Below are 25585 nucleotides of genomic sequence, written 5' to 3'. Positions count from 1 at the left end.
CCCAGGTCTTACAAGAGATGCTTGCCTGCGGTACCGATGGAGAGGTTTGCCTTTTCTGTAGCCTCCTTATGTCGCTGGTGTGCCTGGTTACTGAGACTCACAGATCCTTTCTGCTGTGTTTTGTCCCCACAGTGTGTGCACTTTCCATTCTCTAAGCATGTTTCATTTCACTCTTCTCACCTGAATTCTTAATTTGTTGTTTAGTCACTCTCCTCCTATTGTTTCTGAGTCCTCAAGTGAGTTCTGATGGGCTTCTGATCTCCTACACTCCCTCCCCTTGCCCGAGAAGCCTTGTTACTTAGAGACTGAATGCAGACACAGGCAATAATGAGCATTTAGAGTTCTGTAATTTCTAATTCCAATGCAGGATATACACTATGTCTCATATGCTTTTCTTTGAGCAGCATTGTACCAGCTTGATAGAAGGAGTAGAATTGTTATCTAAGAGTAAACAACTGCCTGCCATTTCTCTCTCTCCTTATCGTTACCTTTAACTATGTTTGTAGCTATCACCTATGTTGCAGGAATTTTGGAAGAATTACAAACTAAAAAGCATATTTTTCTTTCTCCATTAGTGCAAGTGGGAGCTTCTCAAACTGTCACAGAAGCCATTCAAAAGCAGACTAGAGCCTCTGAGATCAACTTCTGACTGATAATTCAGTCACAGCTAACAAGACTCCTCCTACCTCTAGTGATTTGCCTCATCCCCATAAATTAAACAGGAACCTGAGGTTGCATCCAGTGTTGCCTTGCAGCTAAATTTTGCAAAGGTAGGTCAAGATCTACTGTCCACCACTATGTTTGTTTGTTTGTTTTAATAGAGTAAGCAGGTATGGGATGAGTCCAGATGGACAGTCCCACAGGATCCAAAATGGATCATTGCTCACTCTCTCTCTCTCTAGCTCTGTCTAATACATTATTTTAGAATAGATATTCAAAACCAAGCAAACTTAAGCTTACCCCTTTCAATTTTCCAGTCTTCCTCAACCCTTTCATTTCTCTTCCTGCCTTCCTTATTTTTCAATAACTTAATACCTTCTGTAGAAACTATTGTTTTCTTTCATATTTTTTTTTGTCTGAGTTTAGACAGACAGCACCATCTAGCCACTGTGACAACGTCTAGAATTGATTTTTTTCATTCATTTGAATAAAGGATTTTACAAACACACACGCACACACAGAAATAAATAAAATACAGCTACTATTACTGAAATGTAAGTGTTGCTTGGAACTGTGACATTTCATTAATTTATACAGATATGAGCATTCAAAAATTAGGTTCAAATTAAAATACCAAAGTACAGAAGTCCTGGATCTAAACCACATTGCTAACAGTCACCTTGAGTAATGGCACTGTACCAACCCTCACCACTATACAGTCAAGTGGTTAGATGGCTTTAAGTATTACTGAATTATCCCGAAATATGTTCTGGTCTGTCAGCTGTCCTCTTGTGTTGAATTTCAAATTGCATATTGCATCCCAGGCTTTGTGAAACAGGCATTAAAAACATTGGAATAAAAGAACAAGGCATTAAATGTTGATGCTTTTATTTAAATCACTCTTTAACCTCATTAATTAATTTAAAATTGTATAGAATATTTCTGTTATGACTTACAAAGTAAAATTATAAGTTATAATTTTAAAACTAGTAAAGTAATATAGTAAAATAAGGGTATTTGAGGATATGAGGAATAGCTGTTTAGTGCTGAAAATTTGATCACAAATACAGTAAAACTAGGAGAATCTATCATATCTTGGTATTTTCAAACATGGCAAGCATATGTATTATTAACATTTCTTTATTAACACTTCTTCAGCAGTGTTAAGTGAAAAGTACTATTCTTTCAGAAAAGTACTCTGTGTATGCATGACTTTGGAGGTAGTTGTTTAAAACAGACTGGAAACAATATAGTCTGTATGAACACCATCTATTAGCCCAGCTCCATTATTATGAACAAACCAGCAAGGAATATCAACGCCATGCTTAGGATCTTTTCTGTAATCCTTCTGCCAGCCCCTGAAAGGTAAAATACAATCACAGAAGTAGTGAAGCAGAAAAGACAAATTGACAAGGTAGTGTCTTCTAAGGACTTGATTATATTTTACCTTGTTACTGTCAGTTCCTTGTTTTTAATAATCATCGTGGCATCTGGTTTCTTGGGATCAGACCCAGGATGGATTTCAAGTATGGTGAAGTCAATGGGGTGGAAAAATTGTCCTAAAAATAGAAGCCAAAATTACCATTTCAGGCATGTTGCACATACGAAATCAGAAACAAAACAAACTTAAACCACAGAATTTCTACGTTCCCATGCTGTTTTCCAAGTTCTCTCAGGGTTTTGAATGCATAAGCAAACGCCAAGTTTGGTGCAAGGTTGAACATATGCCTATGGTATTATTTAATTTTTATGAACTAGAATTCTGGGCATATCATTTGGATGTAGGTTCTAACTTCAGAGTGCGAAGTAAAATTGGTCTGTTCTAGATAGTCCTTAAGATAGCCTTGCTTTGTTTCTTGCCTATTCAGTTGTATTTATTACACACTCTCCAAGTCTTTAACTTTTCTTTTTTTAACTCTTTTTTTTTTTTTTAATCAAATAATACATGTTGATCTCTGAAATTACTTGATAGGATTATCCTCAGAACAAGCCTGATATCTAAGGAATTTTCACGTCATGACAGGATTAGCTTTTGGACACTTTTGCCCTGCCTGGGCTGATGTAGGATGCTCTTGGTGATTTAATGAGTGCTGTAATGAGTACAGAGGCAAATTCAAAGATGACGAACATAATGATGAGATGCGTAAGTCAGTAACACCGTGTACCCACACATCATGTGGGCTTTACTTGACTTGCCTTTCTATTTGCAATTCATATCACAGCAGAATAATTTTTGTGTCTGGACAAGTCCTTTACTCTGAGGAGCAGAAAAGCATAAAAACCATCCTTTTTCTGCTCTTTTTCTGTTTCATTACAGCATTTCCTAAGATTCCTGAACCTAACATACTATCCCTGATATCTTGGCTCATTCTCAGACCTCCAAGCACATTACCAAAATTCAGAAAAGTTCACAGAAGTTCGTTATTTACCACAATAACTAAACTTACTGACCCCAAAAATCATTTTCTGTGCTTACCTGATTTTGTAAGAAAAATCAAAAAGCAAGTAAAATGTCTGCTATCAGATGAAGCGTAACATTTTCCAACAGAGGATGCACACCACAAAACCCACTACTCTGGCAGAAAACGGGATTCAATGAGGCCTTTATTTTCATTCCTAAAATACCAACTTTGTCTTCTATTAAAACAATGTTTTCTAACATTAATATAATCCTAAACAATACAAGGCATTGTGTGATTTTAATATATGATTAAGTGGTTGAGTCACCATCCCTGGAGGTCTTTAAAAGATGTTCAGATGTAGAGCTTAATGATATGGGTTAGTGGAGGACTTGTTAGTGTCAGGTCAGAGGTTGGACTAGGTGATCTTGGAGGTCTCTTCCAACCTAGATGATTCTGTGACAATTCTGTTATGATTCTGTGATGATAGCCAATCAAGATATACCTTAACATCTTTATTGCATACAAGGGTACACTAACTGAGGTTTGGCAAATTTTGACCAATGGGTAAGCATGTGCATTTTCCAAGTGTTTGTACTTAGGAGAAAGGTAAAAAGGGAGATCAAACCATCCAAGAGTCTGGAGGAATGGTGTAATAAGAAAAAGAATCTGTAGGTGGGACTTAGCAAGATAAGAAGTTTAAAAATGCCAGTGAGAACCATGGGTGCTAGTGATTTCAGCAGCAGTAGAATTTAAGAAAAGATAATGTGTAAAGCCAGAGCCCAGAATATTTTGTCAGAAATCTTCATATGGTTGATTAACGTTATCTCAATTTCCTCCTCTGTTTCAGTTCACAAAGGCCAAATACAAGATTGTGTCTGCAAATTAGGTAGCCTCAAGGAAAGAAAATGATATTCAAAATGCCAAATGAAGTCATACCTAATAATCCGTGGGTCTGTTCAGACAGTTTATGACTTTTCAATGTATACAGTCCTAAGAAATCCTGGTGGAGAGGATGTTTCTTCCATACTTGGTGCAAAACAATAACAAATGATGCACCGCCTCCCATTGAGAGCACCAGATTTTTTTCCTTGTTAATTATCAAAGTTAAACTGAGGAGAAATAATAAATAAATAAATAAATAAATAAACCTTAGGGCACTGGGTTAAGAGTTAACAGCTGTGATAAGAAAACCAAGAAATGAAACATGTAAAACAAGTGTGACTTTATAACTTACTTAGTGTTTTGTTATTGTTATTTTAATGAAGTTGTTTAGTAGTTCGGTTGATGTGAATCTGTGTGTGTTCACAGGCAGTCCAAGACACACTAAATTACAATGTAAAAGGCTACCTAGCCTTTAAACTTTTCAGCAAGGTGCTTCTGCCAAAACACTTCCCATAACAGCACAATTAATCACAGATATGGTAGTGAGATTTAGATATTGCAACTCATGCTCAGTATTAAAAATGTTATTGATAAAACAATCACTTTCTTGCCTGGATATTACCTGCCCCATTTTCTCTTTGTTTTTCAGTAAAGACAGTAACTGAAATGTCTAGGTTGGTGTTAGGATAAAGAATATTTGCTTCTGATAATGACAACTATGTTGATGATATCAGTGACGTTAAAAAAAAAAAAAAAAAAGTATCCTGAATCAGAGTTTTGCTCTAGAACTCTTTCTGTTGCAGTGCTGTCCTTTGACAGAGTGATTGGTCCTAAAACACAATGAAAATGTAAAGGAGGAGAAGATACTGCTATTTCTTTTCTAAGCTTTCTTTTGGACAGGTATTAATGATTCTCTAATAGATACATAGAATCATAGAATATTCCAAGTTGGAAAGGATCCATAAGGATGGTGCAGACTGGGAGCAGAACTCATTGAGAGCAGCCCTGCAGAGCAAGATTTGGGGGTTCTGGTGGATGAGAAGCTTGACGTGAGCCAGCAGTGTGCGCTTGCAGCCCAGAAGGCCAACTGTATCCTGGGCTGCATCAAGAGAGGCGTGGACAGCAGGTTAAGGGAGTTGATTGTCCCCCTCTGGGTGGGGCTTTGGCCAACCTGATCTAGTCGGTGGTGTCCCTGCCTATGGCGGGGGGTTGGAATTAGATTATCTTTGAGGTCCCTTCCAACCCAAGCCATTCTATGATTCTATGATTTACACCTTCAGTGTTTGCAAGTCAAATTCTGCACTTACTTATTACAAGCAGGTAAATTTACAAATAATCTTCAGCAATTACACAACAAAGTAGAGCACTGAATCCAGCATGATTTGAATCAGTTTTTTTTTTTTTTTCATTTTATAACTTAAAAGTATATTTTTATATATTTTTGATCAACCCCCAAAAAAGAGTATAAAAATGTAACACTGGAATATGATATTCTTTCCGTAAGCCTTACCCTTCTTGTTGCAATGTGACTGAGTCAAGCCAGGTGAAAGCTGTCTTTTCATTGCCATTCTGAATTGTGATCTTCTCAGAAGTTACGGTCACTTTTAAATTCAGATATTTGTTTGCAATGCCAAGTTTTCCAAAATATGTATTTTGTGAGTTTGCATCACTATTTGCTCTCTTATCACCAATGAGTTCTCCGTTGACTGTGATGCCTAATGTAATAAGGAAACAACAAATACTATTTTATAGATGAGATGCCAAAGAGTGTTGCAGTAGTTACAGCTCAACAAAACAAATCCAAATTGAAAAGTAGACCAGAATTACTTGTGCATGTTTGTGCAAAAGCATATTAAAGGAATAGAGCTCTGGAGGCTGTTCTGTAGACATTTACAAAGATGACAACCACCTTATTGATAAAAGTTGAATATTTCCTAGACTATAAAATTTCGTGATGGGCACAAATAGCCTGTGTGCCGTCAGTCTCCGTTTGCCACATAATCCGTGAAATGGAAACCTGAGCATTATTTTATTGCTTCTACTTCTACTCACTGAAACAAATTACATCTCTCAACTCCCACGGTGGTTTTCAAGACAGTTAAAAAGTTCATGTTGCTCCAAGAAGTGAAAACACAATCATGGTAATGGTACCCTATCACAGCTATAGTAACTTCTGTTAACTTTGCTGGAAAAATAGCACATATAATATAAAAAGAGAGAAATTGACTTGAGAAATAAGACATTTTGATATAAGTATTCTGATTTACTGTTTAAAAATGATAAACTCACCTGTAACTGGGTCATTTATTAAACTTAACACATCGCCTGGTTTTTCATTGATATTGAAACAAATGGCATCCTCTTTTTGTGGCACTGATATAATGAAGTGTGGATCGCCATCAACTGTAAAGCAAATCACAGGTGTTTGTTTAGTGATACACAGGTTCAAAGCTCTGCATGAATGTTCAATGTTGTGGCAGTGTAGCTGATGCTGGGGACCAGCAGAACTGGTCCCTGCACAAGCTGTGCCCAGCTTAGTCCAGCCCATCTGCCACAGGAGTGGTGGGGTCCCAAGGACCTGGGCTTCAGGCGCACGTTGCTAGCTCATGTTGAGTTTCTCGTCAATCAGCACCCCCAGGTCCTTCTCACTGGGGCTAAATCGGGAAGCCTAGACAATGGGAAGGGGGCTAACAAAATGATCATATATGATCTCAGTGACTCAATTGCTTTAAAACATTTTAGATATTTAAAGTAAATTGAAGTACTAGTCTGTTGTGAAAAACTGTCTGCTTTTGTGTAAAGGCATTGTCTAAAATACTCCAAGAATTGTGTGATTTAGTCTTAAATACCCACATGTGTTTTCCTTCTGAACAGACACAATTCAAATTAGTCAAAACTAACTCACCACTAGTAAACCATGCGGGCCTTGATAAATATAATGGTGGAGCTGCAGGGTGCAAAGAAAAATAAGTTAGAAATGCTCACATCAAAATGGAATATTTACATACTATCTGCACCGAACATGTAAGATGTCAGAAAGTTAGTATGCTAGGTAAATTGCAAATTCCATCCTGTTGTGTTTTTTTTCTAATAAAATGGAAGGACAGTTTGTGTCCCTTTTGAATCAAGCAAAGCTTTAGGATAGAGACAGATTCTTTTGGTTTGAGTGTCCCCACAAAGCCCAAGCAATGTGTCTGTAGGAAGGCAAATGTCTCAGATTTAAGGATTAAGCTGTCTATCAACAAGTCTGGGTAGAAATGCAACAGCACTATCCATTTAAAATTTCTGATGTTTTGACATTTGCTTTTGACAGGATGAATGTGAGACTTTAAAAAAAAAAAAAAAACTTGAGAAAACTAGAAAGCGATGGGGAGAGAGATTGAGAGATCTCCTGCACTAAATCTTAAATATGACTCTTCCATTTCCAGCACTGTTCAACCAGCAATCTGAAGAGTCAGTTGCTGTCTCACTCTCTTCAATAAAACAATTTCTCTTTGTATAAATAACTGAATATATTAATTTAGCCAGAGATGCTGACATCATAGTTCCATGCTTAATATAATTCCCAAGCAGATGCAAATTCAAGTCCATCCTCTGAAGCAGCTTTCCAGGAAAATGTTGGCTTGATGAAATGGTATTTACTCCTTAACAACTATTCCACTGAGTATTTTTCAGATGTGGTTTTGTTCTGTCTTTAAGTGTGATTGTAGCAGTGAGGAAAAATTGTTAGTATTTGTTAAAATACAGTTGTAAACTCAGACAAGGTAGTTTCCATCTCCCCAGCAGTTTCAGTTGTCTGAATCAATTTCCTTTGACAGATGCTTCTTCATTCAGAAACTCGAATTAATGACTTACCCTGCATAACAACTGGGGCAGCCTGTGCTGTGAATGAAAGAAAACTTTATTTTAGAGGTGAAAAGAATAAAAGACAATCTCCCTCTTTCCATGAAAACCAACTCCTAAATCTTGTAGTCACGTATAAATTTCCAAATTAATTATAATTAAAAACAAAAACAAACAAACAAAAAACAGTTTGTTTAGATTTTTGTAGTGCAACAAAGCAAACCATGAATGAATTCAACACAGTGTCATGAACAGGTAAAAAGCACAGACCAGTTTACAGCAAAAATGCTATTGCTCAAAAGGCATACAATTTGTCCTTAGGGCTGGGACAATTTGGTCCTTTTCTAATTCCCTTGTGCCTTATTCCAAACTGTACTACTGGAAAGTCAGTAAGATTTATCCACCTGTTCCCAGGTATTTCTAGTCTTCTCTTTTTACATCTGAATCTATGGAACAGTGTCTGTAGATAGGGTGTTGTGCTGAAGAAGCAACAACACAGCAACAATGAAGACATCTTTGTGTGGATGCTCATCTACATGCAGGTATCTGGGAGCCAACAGTGCTAGCTCTGGAAAGCAACTTAATTGTACTGGGCCTGAATTTTGTGATGATGGGATGCTGCAGTTAGGAAACTGAAAACAGTAATCACAACATTTTCTATCTGTACAGTTTTTAATCTAATTATAACAGTTTCTTAATCTATAACAATGTTTTTGTAAAATCATTGGGGAATAAATCCAACTACAAGACTTAAAAAAAAACATTAGGCAAATTTAACAGGAAGTGTACATACCTTCAGCTGTTATCACGGGTGAACAGGAAGTAAAAGGAAGAAAAAGAGAAATTTACAGTTTAAGTTGTGTGACTAAACAAGAAGGATTCTGACTCTGTTAAAATATATTCTAAACAAACAAAAAATTAAACTGTTGTTGAATTGTCAAATTCTACCATGTATCTGCAGGTTTTTAAAATTCCATTTCTTCCCAATGATACAATTCAATATATACAGAGCAAACAGAAACACAGTGAAAGCAAAAAGCTGTTATGTGGGCAGCAAATCCATAATTAACTATGCATATAACAAGAATACTATTAGTAATTGCTTTATCATCATGTCATTTACATATCACAAAGTGGTCCGTATTGGTTTTTACTCTTTTGCAATTTTTCAAGGCATTTGCTTCATTCTACAAATATTGACTGGCTGATTCAGTAATCCTATATGTGATTCTAGACTCCAGTATATGTGAAAGTTATTTTTTTCCTTACACAGTGGGAGTGATTTGAGTATATTCTTCCATTATCACCGTGTATACTTTCAACATACATAGAGGATTTTCTTGACAAGAGATTCAGATAAAGGCCTGAACTGAAGGTCACTGTAAGTACGTGCCATTTCTGTCAGATGTTTGCGTGAGTTTTCCATCTCATAGTGTTCACTTGTAAACTACAAAGTCATTATGCTGTATAATGACTTGAATGTTAAGTTAAATTTGTGTTTAATGTCAAATTAAACAAGTGTTTTTGTATCAGTATCCCATTAGGATAATTACAAAAAATAATGCAAAAAAAATTATCAGCACCATGCCTGTAGAATTATTGCATTTTGTATGGTACCTAGCAATTAACTGGCTTATATTCCACTTGAAAGAAACCCCCACGAACCTTCAGTAAGCATTTCTGTTAAGTTAAAAAGCCTTAAAATAAGTCTTGGTTAACACGCCAAATTCAGGAGATAAGCAAGTTTTTCATTTAGAATCCAGCACAGAGCCTAGACAGAGCCTGGGTGGAACTAGGGCAAAACTAGGGGCAGGAGGCAAGGGTTTCAGGAAAAAATAATACATGGTAATAGATGACATTGGAAAGCCTCACAGGAGGTTTGACAAACCTGTTGAATTAGGGAGATAAAGATGCCTCAAACAACAAATATACATTATAGTAGAATGTCTTTGGGGGTGCACTGAGAAGATAGGTAGTATTTGTCTTACTTTGTTCTCACTAAAGAGGAATAGAGTTATTCTTTTTCACACAGGTGAAACAGACATGCTGAATTGTATGAAAGTATAATGATTTACTGAGCAAGGAGTTAATCATTGGCCAAAGTATCAAAGGAGATGAGAATAAATTGTATGCTTTCAATAACTGTTTTTCTTTCTGCAATATATATGTTTTACAGGTACTATTGTCATGATTTTACAACCTAAAATACTCTGCACAAGGAAGGTCTCACGGCAATAGACCCTTTTTATGTAGAAAGATGTTACTACAATTACTTTTAAGCTGAAGTATGTAGAAACATAAAGGCAGAAGTGATGTGACTAAAATTGAATATAGCTGGATTATTAGATTAGAAATGTTTCTTTTTAAATATATTATTTATACATTTATTTTTAAATACACCGATTTTGAATTTATAAGATTTTACCTGTATGAATTAGTAGTGAAGGATGGTTTGATGGAAATGAGTTTTAAAATGAAAAGTAATTTTGCATAAGCCATACGTATACAAGGCTTCGAAAATAGATTTTTCAGATGCATGTTTAAAACTGCGCCCCACACAAAGCCTTTCTTTTGGGAAACATCAAAGGAATCTTTGGCTTCCTTGATAAAGCAAAACTGTGAAAATGTCTATACCTTCAGTCATTTTATCAGCAATCCCAGCTTGATTGTCATAGTCTTCTGGCTTTGTTACCACCATGGATGTCAGTGGTGTTACAAACTTGTACTTTAGTGAGAGATCCAGGACTTCAGCTGTAAGATTCTCCTTTTCTTCTCCTGTAGCTGCAGTGCTGAACACAGGGAGAGACTCCTGGCATCAATGATTGCTAAATTACTGACTGAACTCTAATTTATGCACTTTTCTTTAAAGCAAAATCATTTCTCTGCAGCTAATTTATCAGGAAGGTGTATTTGTTACAATCTAAATGTACTTCTGATTCCCTTGGCTATCCAGTGGAGAAGGGCAAAATTGCTTTTTATTTTCAGTAATTTAAAATAATTTAACTTGCTACTTGAAATAGGAATATTGAGGTTGGGGAGGAGAAGAGGAAATAGTTGTGAATTGCAGCTTTACATCCGAGAAGTTGCACCAGTCACGTGGCTTAATAGTTTAATTGAAAATGCAGTTCTAGGTTTAATTACCGTTTTTCCAGGAGTTGTTCAATTGTGAGATAAGCCCAGAGCCTTTCAATGTAATCACCAAATATGTATTCCTGTTCTTGGAAAGCTTTAGCTGTTTGTTCTGCATCTTGTTGTGTAGTAAATGACAGGACATCATTAGCCTATTGGAAATAAGGAAACTTAGCAGCAGCATAAGTAGCCAGAGATATCCAGAACTTTTCAAAATCAAGACCTTCACACCTGGTTCATATTAGAAGTAGACCTCTATATTTAGAGGAAGGCATACCAAATATTCAGCTGTCTTGGCCATCAGTTTTCCTCACCCAGTGAAGACTATTGCCTGTGAACACTAAATATCCTACCACCAGGTAGGATTCTTAGGCAAGTAACCTGCAGTTGCAAAATTAATGCCTTTGGTGCATTTACTTGTTACATATGTAGTAATACATCCTTCCACTGAGATAAAGACATACCTGTAAAATATTTCAAGTTTTGCCAGCTCTGAACACTTGGATATTTTACATAGCATTTATTTAACCTTACTCAGTTAAATAAATACATACTTACACCTTCACCTTTCACATCTACAGTCAAACTGTTTTGGTTGATGTCTGCAAAGCGTCCAGCCACCACAATCTCAGACCCATCATAGAAATGCTTAAAACTGTTTTTAGTTAAGCCTAATATTTCATTTTCTGGGTAGTGTAACTCCACATCCATGAGCATGGGATTGGACACCTCATCATAAAAACCCTGCAGGATAAAAAGAGAAAAACATTTAACTAGATTTTTTTATTTATTTCAGTGGTAGATCTGTACCCAGACATGTCCTACTATTTCAGTAGTAAAAACTTAGAATGTATTTTAGAAGAAATATGTAAATATTCTGTTAAATCTCAGAGCACAAGGCCTAAACATCTGCAAAAAAGGCAAATGAAAAAGAATATATTGACCCTTCAAGCCTCACTAAAACAGAGGAAAAATATTCAAGAACAACATGCTGTGGATGATGAGTTCAATCAGTGTTAATCAAGAGGAATCCCAAGCTCCTCCCATTAGATAAAAGTGTTTCTAGACCTATTACCTGCAGATACTGAAATCATAACATAAGCCAAAGGAGACTAGGTATTAGATTTTGACTGAGCTTGTAATGAAAACCAGTATACAAATTCTTTGGTCAATCCTTCCAATGGATGGTATTGCAATCTTTTCAATGGGTGGTATTGCTATAAAATGCTTCAGAAGTATGGTAAGGTACACCTGCTTGCACTTGCTGAACTCTTAAACTTAAACTCTGTCATTCTCCTCTTCTCTTATGACATTAACCACATGATCTATGAGGTATGGGAGATAGATATAGTGATTGCAGCAATTTTGCTTATATGATTTGGCACACAACAACGTGTCTTTCAGAACCATGTCTTTTTCCATCCTGTGCTAAGCTTTGAACACTCTTTCATAGCCTAGGGTCTCATCTCCCTTTTACAGTCCTTCCACTTTCTCCTTTTATAAAGGAAATTAAATGCAACCAATATTCTGATTACAGCATATTCTTCATTGTGTCAGTACTAGAGTACACTTTGGGCTTTTTGTTTACTTCAAAATAAGAAATATCTGTATATTTACCTGAATTAATACACCTCTCATCTAATTTAAGTTGGAATTACTGTACCTGAAGTTGTAAAGCTGAATCAGAGTCAGGATAAATTCGACGGGCCAATCCTTTATTTTCTAGTGCCATCTTCTCTAAGAAACCATAGTCAACACCATAGCCAAAACCAAGATTGTACAAAGGGTATTTTCCTTCAATGGCTTTTTTCACATGTGTCCGAATATCCTCAGTATTTGATATGCCTGCATTAAACCATAAGAAGAGTTAAGTTTCTTCATAGATAGATAAAATGAAATGTAATTAGTGGTGTTTGGATTTCTTAAGAGGCACTATCAAAGAGCTGATTAGTGGCATGAAGCTGGTGTAGCAGCAATTAAGTAATGAAAAAACACACCGCATCAAAAGTCAAAGATGATAGAAAATTTAATTGAGTGGGTTTTGTTAGTTAATTCAGTCTGTTAACAACACAAACTTACCTACATTTGGTTGGCCATCTGTTAACATGATAATTATAGAAGCACTTCTCTTGGGCACAAACTTTTCTTCATGAGCAGCATTCAGTATCTCAATTCCTTTCATCATACCACCATATAAATTTGTCACTGCAAGGTAGACAGAGAAATTTGGCTTCAACAGAGGCAGTCAAAATAAAGGACCATTTTTCACAGGAATCTGACAAGATGTCACTACGTTATAAAGAGGAAAGGTGTAGGTTTGCTAGCAGGAGGATGTTTAGATGCAAAAATAACTGAGCTTTGAAAACATAAGGAAAAACAGATATGCACGGAGCCAATTTTAAGCTCAGGAGTGTCCCATTAGTAATAATTTTTAAAGAAAGCTGTAGTATTGTGTTCACAGACTGAATTGATAAATTAACTTACTCAATAACCTATTAGCAGCTCCGGTAAAGTACTTACTGCCTTTAGTGTCAATGCCCCGAACGAACTTCCTTGCTTCATCCAAATTTTCAGGAGTGGCCTTGATTAATTTTTCTTTCCAAGTGTGTACATCACTACCAAACAGTATGAAATTGAAGAAATCATCATCTCTAATGTCATCTAAGATTTTTAGAAGTGCTTCTCTTGTCTATAAGAAGAAGAGATTTTAACATATAGTTCAACTGTAAAGAAATTGGTGCTTGTAGGTGTTACATGCCTTATCTCTCAAGTACTTTTTTCTTTTGTTCCTTTTACACAGAATGTTTTGCACATGTTCTGAGCTTGTTCTATCCTGTCTAGTCCTGTGTCTGTTTCAGAGTAACTCTAGAGAAATCAGACAGTTGCAATTACATCTTGTAAATCTGTGTAGCTGAGAAGAAAATCAGGTCCTGTGTCAGATTGTTGAATGAGACAAATTGGCATGGCAAATTTAAGGTGTTGGGAAATGGGCAGTTACAGGTTCATGGAGAAGTCCACATGTGAGAAGTGTAGATATTTTGATTCAGTGCCAAAAACTTAAAGTTCTGAGCATTAGATTAGAGTGAGGAGTCTTAGCTATGAAAAGAGCTGCTGCTTCCTGGAGGAGACAGAATGAGCAACACAGATAATGCACATAATACCATAGAAGCATTTTATTTTTGGAACTGTACAGCACATATGAGATACCTCTCTGAAAATGTAGATATCTGAAAATTTTGAAATAATGAAATTTCTAAGTAATATATAGACTTAATGTATAGAATTTTGTTCTACAGTAAGACATGATCTAGTTTTTACAGTACAGAGACTTAGCAAGGCCGCAGCATAAAAGCACTGAGTGTAGCTTCTTCACCCTAAGTCACCATGTCCCTTCCACCACAACAGAGACTCTTCCATCGGGACTCGATAGTAATGTAGTAACTTACCTGTTCTATTTCTCTTCCAGACATTGAGCCACTAATATCTATTACAAAAATAATATTCTTGGGCAACTGTGGAAGATTTGTTGGTGCAAAGAAGTGTACGAAGTAACCATTGACAATCTAAAAAAAATAAAAAATAAAATAAAATGTTAACAAACCAATAGCTTTTTTTATATTACAAAGATAAAATGGATAAAGAAGAAATTATTTTGATTTAATCTGTAGCTCTTGAGTGGACTAACAGGCTTTAATAGCCCTGACCAGTCTCACCTATGTCTGTCCATGGACCCCACTGATCTGTATCCCATTCTAACTGACTTCCCACCTTCACCTTGGACTGCCTCATCACCACAGATATCCCTGATGACCTGGACTCTTGTCTGAATTTAAATTCCTTTTCTGGGTCTGCCTTGCTCAGGTTCTGTGGGGACTGGGCTTTTGGGTGCTGAAGCTGTGTTGTCACAATCAGCTCTCTGCCCCTTAGGGAACGACTGGGTTTCACTGCTCCTTGACATTTACCATGCAAGCTAAGACCATTCAACAGTGCAAAACTGTCAGCTGTCAAATTTACCTGCAAATTATCTGGAGTTGTTCTCTTCACATCATATTTTACAGTAAAATCTCCATCCAAGACAGACTGTGAGCAATTTGCACAGGTTCGCTGCTGATCAAGAGTTGGCTTGAAAGAAATATGCCCCTGAAAAGAAAAACCTTCAGGAGATCTGAATCTTAGCTGAAAACTTTTACAAAACACAAAGAAGTTTGTGATTTCTTAAGACTGGTATATTTATATTCACAGACGTGAGAATAATCTGTTTTATCTATTGAGGTATTAGTTTTTATTTATATTTATTGATGGGTAACTGATATCTCAGGGCTGCTACCTAGAGCTCTCCATATGTTTTCTTCTTCACGTTCCTTGGTTTAGCCCTCCACGCTGAATGATAGCTTTGATAAGGCTGTTGGGCAATCTATGACTTAGGACTTCTTCTGCCACCCCCATACATGAGAAATCTACTTGCTACTGACTTAGTTCTTCCATAGGAAATAGTGAAGCCGGTATCCAGGTTTACAACTGCTGCTGTGGGACAAGGCCTACTGCTCTGGGTATAGTTCCATGTTAGTAACTGGAACTAAGTGGCTTCTGAACTGCACGGAGATGGCCTTCAGCCTGCTAGCTTGGAATTCACAGTTAATTTACACAGACAAGCCTTTATTTTTTATCCGCTCACTTCCATTGCTAGCCATTACAGTACTTTTGCACTTATAGTATTATTTCAGAGTTATAACCATAATAAATAAATTTGGGAAGGCATTAGACATTGTACCTTTTTATCTGAAAAAGTTTTTTTAATGACATTTTGCAGATCATTGGTGATGAATGTTCCTTCCGCTTCCAGCTCAGTGATGCCTTGTGGCTCAAAGATACTTACATCAATCTGAAATTATTAATTGAAAATTATTTTTATTGACTCACCCACAATATATCAATTTAGTCATTTACAGGAAGGTCAGAAGGCAACTATGGGTATGAAAGAGAGATTTTCTTGAAAGAAAAAGAAACGTACTTTTGTAATTTATAACAGAAGTCCAAAACCACACTTGTGTGGATACACTATCAGACAAACATACCTTTTTCTACATAGAGATTAGAAACAAAATAAACGTTTATGCTTTTATGAAAATGTAACTCATTTGAAAAGTAGTTAGCAGAATTTTGTCAAATGTCAAATAAATACCTTCATGTCAAATAAATACCAAATAAATACCAAATGTCAAATAAAGTCCTTCTAAAATATAACCCTGTCATTAGCTGTGAGCCATGCCTACCTTTGACATACATTTCAGTGTACTTTTTATCATATTGTGTTTAAAATAATGCTTTATGAATTTCCAGGTGTTGAGTTTTGTAATGATTTTTTACACAGATTTTTCTGGGCAAATAAAGGAGAACGATTTTGCCTTAGGAATGGTTTTTAGCAAGGTAGATAGAAGTAATCAGACACTTTGGGCATGCAAAAGCAACGGTCTTCAAAAATACAATATATATATCACTGCAATTTAGCATGATGTAGTTTCATGGTGGTGTGAGAAAGGCATAGTTTATGCAATGAAGGTATTTTTAAGAGCTATTCTGCCCCAAGGCAATTAAAATGCCTTGGGCTTTTCAGTTTTCTGTATATCATTATTTTTGAAGGCTTAGTAGTTGAGCTAACTTGCCAGGCTTACAAATAAAAACCTGCAGTAAAGCATGTTGGCAGGGACTCCCCAAATGGTTCACTGGAAATATTATCATGGGCCTTTAGTTCATCTGTGGGCCAGTGGGAATGACCATGGTACTCCACTTTCAACAGAATCTCAACATCTTTTAAGTTACAGTATCCAGTTTGACACAGTTTGACATCTACCTCAAAATCTTTGACAAGCTGCTTCGGTTTTACTTTGATGAACATCTCATATTTTCCAAACTGTCGCTTCAGCAGTTCCTCATATGTGAGTTCAAAAGTGACTTTACTGGCTGCTGCAATGTTGACTGAAACAGTGAACTTTTCTGTTTTTCTTCCTGAAGCCCTGTATTTAAGTGGGTAAGAAGAATATTATGCTTTTTCACAGTATTTACTGCTTGGGTTTGGTTGGTGCAGGAGTAAAACAAAGATGGGAATTTTGATGTATTGCTAAAATCATAGTCAAACAGTGTAGAATTTATTTAAGTTTGCCAATTAGCTTAATCCCAGGAACAGATCATATGCAGTTAGCACAAGCTGCAGAAACAGTTTATCCTTAACTGCAGATACAGCCTGTTGAGTCAGAAGTTGTATTTCTTTCTTTATAATTAATATTACAATAACTCTAAATTACTTGTTCTTTTCCTTTGGTCCTGTAAAAAGCAAACTTCAGAAATATGCCAGAACAAGGTATTACAAATCTCACAATTTGCTACAGGATAATGGTGTGGGAGCCACACCAGACATCATTCTTACTTGACAAGACCAGCAGTCTGTCCCTTTGAAACAGCTTTCTCATACTCCTGTTTGGCAGCTTCTTTTTCTTTTATATATCCAGGGTAAGTGACACCATCAATTGTCCTGCAGAAAAATTGCCTGGTTTAGCTGAATGGTTTGCACTGATACATGAAAAGTTATTATAGGCAATTCTCTGTTTATTGATTGGTTTGCTAACAAGTATTTTCAGGAACATGGTATTGCCAAGATTTGAGCATTTTCAATGAAACACAAACTAGCCTTCTCAGTGACTTCAGCTTGAATGAAGAGCTCTGTGCTCAGTACCTCAGAAAAACTAAAGCAATATTTTCCTTGAAAATAATTAGATCAAAACTGGACTAATAGCAACACTGCTTATACCTTCTGTATTCCTACACTTTAGCAAGCTTGGTCATCTCATCTCATCTAACAGAAAGCTGTCTACAGCTGAACATTTCATCCTTAGACTCCATACACCATTAAGCAAGCATTTTTCACAGGGGATTAATCTCATCCTAAAATAAAAGGTCTAGCATGACTTAGAGTGATTGTCCCCTAAAAGCAACTGTTTCTTTTCACTGAAAATAAAACAAGCATAGTGTCATTAGCAGAGATGGATGTGTTTAAACTGAATTAAACTTAAAAATGCTGTTAAAATTGCATAGTATTGCAACTAAGATAAAAATGTAAGGGAATGATTTCATCTATTTCCTGTTTTTAATTCAAATTTGATTTCAAAATGAAGAGAGAAGTTAAAATTTAATGCCATCAGGGAAATTCAGTAATAGAGCTTTTCTTGTTTGATAAGATCAGAGTAAAGTAAATAGTATTTCTGAAAACGCGAATGGATCTCCAGATAAGATCTTCCATTCCCTAAGGTCCATGATGATGAATAAATACAATCAAAACTGAGTCATCTTTTTAATAGATGTACCAGTGTTTGCCTTTCCCTAGGTATCTTACATGTTAAGTTAATAGTATCAGAAAATTGCCCTGGAGACATTTAGAAATCAATCAAATAGCAAATTAAAAATGAATGCTTTTGGTTATTTTTTTTTTCCAGTTGCATTTGTACAGATTTTGAGTTTACTCTAGTGGTATTTTAAAAACTACACACATGCTGAAGTTGGTAATGAAGGCTGTTTTAGGGAGTTCAACATCAAAGAAGACTTCTTTGTGCACGTTTCCACGATTGACAGCTCGACTGGTGATGACATTGCGGGCAAATCGGGAAGTTACTTTACTGTCAATTTTCATGCTACAGATTTCTATCCCATTGACAACCTGTGGATTGAAAAATGAAAAAAAGAGCTAGCTGTTATACTGATGTCTGTGTTAATCAGCCATAATAACATTTTTTAGAAAGAAATTATTGCAGGAGAGTCTATCATTCCAAAGTGAAACAGGAAAAACCTAATGATAAAAAACAGGACACAGCTGTGTTTCCTTGGGTCTGTCACACCACCATGGTGGTGGTGTTCCAGGAGTCATAACAATAGCCCCTTTAACAAAACATTGCCACCACAGCAAAGATGCTACCAGTGTAAGAATTTTTTGTTATTATTGGTGGTGGTGTGTTTTTTTTTTTTTTTTTCCCTCTACTGAGACTCTGATTTTTGTTTGTGGTTAGTCAGAGACAGCACAACCAATGTACCACTGCCTCACTGCCTTTGTGACTGTTATAATCAATTGAGTGGCTGGCTCCCAGAGCAGGGGCAAAGAGTCATCTCATGTAAAAATAGACCTAACCAGTTCCAGATGAGCTTCAAATTCCATTTTGTTAGCCTCAATTTTCTCACAACTGGGGCTTATTTGCCTTTAAGCAAGAAAATGAGTAGGGCAAGACTGAATTTCTTTAAATGCTCAGGTGTAAGGTTGCTGGAGACTATATGAAAACACAGGCAGCAGCAGATGTGCTTCCTTAGGCAAGGAGGCAATAACAAGGTCTGCTTCCTGCAACAAAAGCAGCAGTGTCAAGAAGCTTGTGGTTGTTATGCTAGGCCTGATCTCTGGCTAGTTGATTAAAAGGTCTTCCCAAAATCAAAGCATTTAGCATTGCTGAAGTGGCATTCAGATGTCAAGTGGAATCAGCCTCAGAAATCTGGTCTCTTGTCCTCCTTACAAATAACAACATAAAATCAAAATGTTTGTTAGAGACACGGAGGTGACTTCAAACAACGTTGCTATCTATTAAAATATAACAAGCGGTAACAAATAATTTTATAATTCTTTTTCCATCTACAGGAGTTTCCATCAGAGCTTGGAAAAGAATAGCCTCATTAGTCCTGCTGCCTAAAACAAGCAACTCAGGGCTCCTCCCCAGGTCGCACACACTCAGAAATACATTTGCTCAGACTGGGCTCACAGAAACATGCTGTGAACACCGTAAGAATATTCGTGTCACCATGCATCTTTCGCCATAGACTGAATGGAAACAAGCCATCATAAAAGACAAGACTACTCACCAAGTCATTTTCAGCATTTCGCTTCTGTAACGAGAAAAAATGGGAAAAAAAATCATGACTAAGGTATGACAGCTGCATTTAGACATCTTGTTTGTGGGAATTCCTGTTGTCAGGACCTGTGGTATACATTCTGTCTTTTTAAACTAATTCTCCTTTGGGAGAAAAAAAAGGCTTGTATCATAGCATAAAAAATGGTTTGCACATTTTTTCCAGTCACACACACATCCTACTTATCAGGCAGACCCGTCCTTACACTCTTTCAGACTGCTTCACCCCACCAGCCTCTGATGCTAACACAAATATGTAAGATGACAATTCAGCAGGCTCACAGAGAGGTTGCTATGAAAGGCTGCAGGGAGGAAAAAAAAAAAAAAAAAGGTAGTTTTTTTGATTTCCATGTGTTTGCTCTCAGAATGAGTGCAAATATCAGAAGCCCTACAAAAATATCACGTACTCTCATGATCTGAAAGAAAGACCAGGTTTCAAAAATTCTTGCAGGATCATGTGAAAATAGCAGCTTGCACAACACAATTCCTGTAAGTGTGGTTGTAATGCCTTATCTCTTTTGGCTCCAAGAGGGTCACATTTTGTGCAAGTTTTTTTTTTTTTTTTTCCATGTTTACATGCTCTACCAAATAGAGAGCTAAAGATGCAGAGATAACAAGTCAGATGTATATCTTGGGTACATATCTGGTTACCCTGCTTTTGTTACCTTTCACATTTAGGAGTTCTGCAGGTTGGAAATGGAGACACAAAGGATTTTGTTGTTGCTGTTTGTTGTTTTTTTGTTTTGTTTTGTTTATTTTGCTTTTTTTTTTTTTTTTTTTTCCCAAGACATTATATTAAATCAGTGGTATTACAGAGATTTGGGGAAGGCTTCTCAAATACTGGAAGAGTCTGGCCAGTTCATAATTCAAACCGTTATTGCCACATAGGTGATTTCTGTGTGTATGTCTCTCCTGCTTCACAAACTTATTGGGCTTTTTTAATGTCTGTGTTGTACACTCACCATTTCAAATGCTCCCTTTCCAAAACTGAAATTATCTTTTCAGTATCTGTACTGTCATTATAGCTAATCATCTCCCCCTGCAATCTGAGGTATGGATACTTGGAAATTAAAAGCTCAAGTATCTGAAATGTCAATTAGTTTTGCACAACCTTTTTGTTAAAGTGGAATTATCAAGGAGTTTCAGACTTAAAAAAAAACAAACAAAAAAAAAAAAGGAAGGTGTTCTTTTGTTGCAAATTCTGTAATTCTATTACTTCCTAAACTAAAAAATACTTTAACTGCATTTAATTTTTCCAGAACTGCTGCTGTGCATGTTCTTTAACAAAGTTATGGATTCTATACTAGTTTTGAAACAGTTCTGGTCTGATTCTCTAAATACTTTTGGAGCTACTCTGCCATTCTCATTGAAAAAGAAAATACAGAAAAATATTGTAGTGAAAGCTATTAGTGGCTTATACTTGGGCTGATCTTGGACAGAGATATTCAAACCCAAGTGGGCATCATCCTGGGCTACCTACTGCAGCTGACCCTGATTTGATTACAAGGCTGCATTAGATGATTCTGCAATTCTGTGTTGTTTTGTTTTTTTTTTTCATTCTTAATGATTCACTCGGTTGTAGATAGAGACCTCACTAACATCAAGGTCGTTTTAATATCCTCTGACGTGTAATTACAGTTACTTGATAAAATGTTTCTATTTCCCCATATTTGCCAGTTGCAACAACTATTGGAATGTTTTTATTTCATTTATATAACAGTGATAAGTTCAGTTTTTGTTTAATACTGGTTTGCTGTGGCAACAGCAAAGAATATAGGTGTTAATTATCTATGGAAATTGGAGAGGAAAAGTAGAAGAAAATAGGAATTTGAACACCCAAGAATACAGGGAGGGAAAAGAGGGCTCCTATTACAGTACTTGCGGAAAGAAGCCCTGATTTTACAGCCTTGGGAAACTAAAACACAGCATTCCTAAGAGACTGAGCAAAGAATCTACAGTTAATTTGAAATGACCTCCAGCAACACACAAGACTGAATGAAGTATTTATGTAAATCCCTATGCATTGCATAGGAAAAATAAGGTGTGAAAATGATTTTGAAATCACCAGCAACATTAAAGAGTCCATCATTCCAAGTGATGCTGATTGGAAATCACATAGAAGAGAGAATAACGCAACTAAGCTATGAAAACAGAACTTGCTCATGACCTTTCTAGGAGTCTCAGTGCTGCCAGGATGAGACGGTTATGGAAGGAAAGCTGTGTCACCTAGAAATACATATTCAAAGCATGGGTGCATGCTTTGAATATGTACCCATGCTTTGAATATGTAATTATAGGGGTAGTTTATTTCTAGAAAGAAAAAAATCCTACCCTTAATAGCTTTGTGTATAGGAACAAGATGTACAAGTGTACTTAGGGGTCTTCGATTTGGATTTTTTTCAGTTTTCAGCTGATTGGCTTTGCCAATTTTATTTATCTGACTATGGCTTTAAAAGCAGCTTCGAAAGCCTGAAGATCATCAGCCATGTACCAGAGAGACTCCTAGTCATGCTTTGTCACTCATGACTAGCATACTACCTGCTCAAAGGAGCTAAGACAGGGTTTGGGACAGACACCTTCACAATATACAGCAATCTCCCATTTCAACAAAATTATATTTGCATAAAGGATAGAATTGAACTGGGAAAATCAACCTTTTTTTTTTTTTCTGTAGTGTTCTGCATGTACAGATGTAACATAGCACAGGGCTTTGGCCATCTTCTGTTTAGGAAATCTTTAGCATTGCAAGACATACAGAGAACAACAGGTAGTATAGTAATCAGGAGGAACAAGCTACCCTGTATCTGGGCTACATGTGAGATAAATAATAAGAATTCTTGGCATTTGTAATTTTCAACTATAAATCTCAAGCTGACTTCAAAAAGATAGACATATTATTATCCTGATTTTCAAAGAAAAAGTTTTGGCAAAGACCATAACCACATCAACAGAAACTGACCGTAAATTGCTTTGTCCTGTTCTGCCCAATAACCAACAATGTTCCCTGAGGAGATCTGCCCTCTGTAACTTACACATGCTTTAATTACTGAGACAGAGGAAATAATTTCCTGAGATGAGGAGTAGTGGCCTGCAACTTAACTGAAAAAAATTAGGCAGAACATCAGGAAGCACTGCCTTACTCAGCAATCTGTCAAAAAAAAAGAATCTCGGACACAGATATATTCCATGTTATGCTCACATAAATTTTACACAAAATCATACTATGTCACTTGGACCATGGAGATGTTTATCTGGATGTCCTGTTATACCTCTGTTACATTTCTTTTTGAAGGCATCTTTTCACTGCTATTTTGCATTTCTATACAGATACTATATAGTAGGTTCAGTTGCAGCACTAATTGCACACATCTAAATATAAAAGCTCTAAAACATTTTACCATTACATGGTGATGACAAGGAAAACAGAGGAAAGTGATGTTTTAAAAAAGACAGGAGAGCTTCTTCAGAGCTAATTCAAAACTGGGGCTGATTAGAGGCAAACCATTCTCAGTCCCAAGTCTGATCTTGTGTTCACTGGTAACAGAGAACACAAAGCTCCTGGTGGCACCACTGTATGAGCTCTCTGGAAAATGTTCATAAATGGCAGGAAATTAATCTCCGAAGAATGGGAGTCGCACACATGGTTGATTACTTACCTTAATGTTTCTGACATGTGTTACCAAAAGGTCTGACGATGCAAAGGCAGGAATCGATAATAAAATACAAAGCAATAGACGGCTTTCCATTTTGGAAAAAAGTAAGATTCTAGTCTGAACGATACACTTAAATAAATAATGCTTTGTTTACAGAGTGTTAATAGATAACCCTGTGTGAAAACTGGGATTAAACATTAGGCATAAGGGAAAAATCAAACACTGAATTTTGATTTGCATGATCTACAGCATACTGCTACAAAACACTTGTGGGATGGCCAGCGTGAGAGTATGACTCTTCTATGTAATATCACCGGCAAACAGAAATTCAATAGCCATTTCTTTACAGGTGACTGATGTGAGAAGCAAAGTTGTGTTTTTGCAATAGAAGGTGTTTTTGCAGTGGAAAATTACACTAACCTTGCATATTCAAACATGACTATGTGGCATAGCAGTGGGGGGAGTATGTTAAGCAGATAAGGGGAAGGTCCCACTGTCCCAAAATAAGGAGGATAGCTAAGAAAAACAAGATGAGGAGTATAAAATCAGTAAAAAGAAAAATCATGGTCCCTCTAGTCACAAGAATGAAAAAAAAAAAAAAAAAGGAAAAAAAGGAAGAGGAGGAATTAACGGTTTGTCAAATAAAATTGTACATATATGGTACAGAAGTGCATCAAGTAGGTTGGGAACCTGTCATACTCAGCCAGTGAGGAAACAGGGGAGAAAACAAGTGTCAGGTAAGAGGGAATATAAGGTTACGATGAACTTTTACTGTGCACTTCTGCTTGCAGGACACCTGCCATTGCAATTGTGAATAAAATAGCCAGGCTCTGCAAAGCACTGGGGAGAAGGGAGGCTACCACAGACACCTCAGACACACGACAGACACAGCACACAGTACAGGCACGGGGATAACTGCTGATAACCTGGACTGGGAATTCTGTAGTACTTGTACTGTAGTACCTATAGAACTCAGCCAGTGAGGAAACGGGAGAAATTAGGTGTTGGTAATAGGGAATATAACGTTACGATAAACTTCTACTGTGCGCTCCTGCTTGCAGGATGCCCGCCATTGCAATTGCGAATAAAATAGCTTCACAGAAGATCCTGTCCAAAGAAAATCATTAAGATTTTTCTCACAACTGCTTTTTATCTTTCTGCTCTAGACTCACCCCTTTTCTGGACTAAAACTGTGTACCTTCCTAAAGGCTGTCACTGCCTCAAATTTATCACAGCTGTAACAGGGTGCGCTGTCTCTTGAACCCATTTATGCTTCTCTTCAAAAACTACCTTTTGTAATCCTGCATATCACTCAGGCACCCACTTCTGGTATTGTTATTTGACACACATCCTAACTATCCCAGAAACTTAAAAGTTAATGCTTTCTTACTTGTCCTGAAAAAGAAAATTCATCCTGGCTGAAACTCAGGTCCAAGCTTGCAGTTCTTGCATCTCACACAACTGATACCCATTCAGCCTTTGGATGCAAGGTCCATTTTCTTTGTTATCTTGACAGAGTTAATTCTCCATCTTCTGTTTTCCTCTTTTGTGTTACATGAAACACAAACTTCAGGGTCCGTGAGGTAAATTTTCAGTAATAATAATAGAGGTGAAATGGCACAGTGTAAAATTTTAAGAACTAAAGTTAACTAAACACGTGAATGAACCAACAACTGAAATGTACAGAACTGACTGCCAGCAAAACTCATCAATTTGCATTTTGCTAGGTCAGGCGGTTACTATGGCAGGGGAGGTGTTTAGTTGTGTGCTGGCCTGTATGCTAATGGCAAAATTAATTTTCCTTCTTACGCTGAACAATTCAGCCTTTCCCTTTGCCCTGGGGTACTTCTATTTTCCCTGCAGTTAGCTTTTTGAGGTGTGCGAGGAACACTACACAAGAGGGCACCGAGCTCCTTTTAGACCACTCTGGAGCTTTCTCAAGCAAGTCTCCGTCCCATCCGAAGGTGACGTGGTGGCTCTGTGGGGCAGCTGTGACCAGGCAGCCCAGCACTCAGGCAGCACACTGCTGACCCCGAAGCACTGTTACTGAGGGACCTGCTTTGTTCCTCGTGTTTAAAAA

General features: G+C 36.8%; 1 protein-coding gene across 1 annotated transcript; it reads right to left on the bottom strand.

Moving 5' to 3' along the window:
- Positions 1 to 1693: 1693 nt before the first annotated feature.
- LOC116493010 (inter-alpha-trypsin inhibitor heavy chain H3-like) lies at positions 1694 to 23598 on the bottom strand. The gene is made up of 21 exons (XM_032194102.1): positions 23509 to 23598; positions 19806 to 19829; positions 18458 to 18624; positions 17341 to 17445; positions 16768 to 16930; positions 15688 to 15798; positions 14931 to 15056; positions 14363 to 14479; positions 13437 to 13605; positions 12996 to 13121; positions 12580 to 12761; positions 11475 to 11660; positions 10929 to 11068; positions 10422 to 10576; positions 7800 to 7826; positions 6850 to 6891; positions 6234 to 6347; positions 5455 to 5659; positions 3999 to 4171; positions 2108 to 2219; positions 1694 to 2018 (listed from the first exon to the last, which is right to left on the bottom strand). The coding sequence occupies exons 1-21, from the start codon at positions 23596 to 23598 to the stop codon at positions 1889 to 1891; spliced, it is 2664 nt and encodes an 887-aa protein (XP_032049993.1). The 3' UTR covers positions 1694 to 1888.
- Between the last annotated feature and the right edge of the window lie 1987 nt (positions 23599 to 25585).

This window comes from Aythya fuligula, chromosome 10, assembly GCF_009819795.1.
Source record: "Aythya fuligula isolate bAytFul2 chromosome 10, bAytFul2.pri, whole genome shotgun sequence".
Classification (NCBI taxonomy): Eukaryota; Metazoa; Chordata; class Aves; order Anseriformes; family Anatidae; genus Aythya; species Aythya fuligula.
The sequence above is the reverse complement of the archived record's forward strand: the minus strand, read 5'-3'. Positions and strand labels throughout refer to the sequence as shown.

Coding starts and splice junctions, on each gene's coding strand:
- LOC116493010 (XM_032194102.1), bottom strand. CDS start 23,598: ATGGAAAGCCGTCTATTGCTTTGTATTTTATTATCGATTCCTGCCTTT. Junction 19,830..23,508: donor CACATGTCAGAAACATTAAG/GTAAGTAATCAA, acceptor TTCTCGTTACAG/AAGCGAAATGCTGAAAATGA. Junction 6,892..7,799: donor TGCCCCAGTTGTTATGCAGG/GTAAGTCATTAA, acceptor TGCACCCTGCAG/CTCCACCATTATATTTATCA.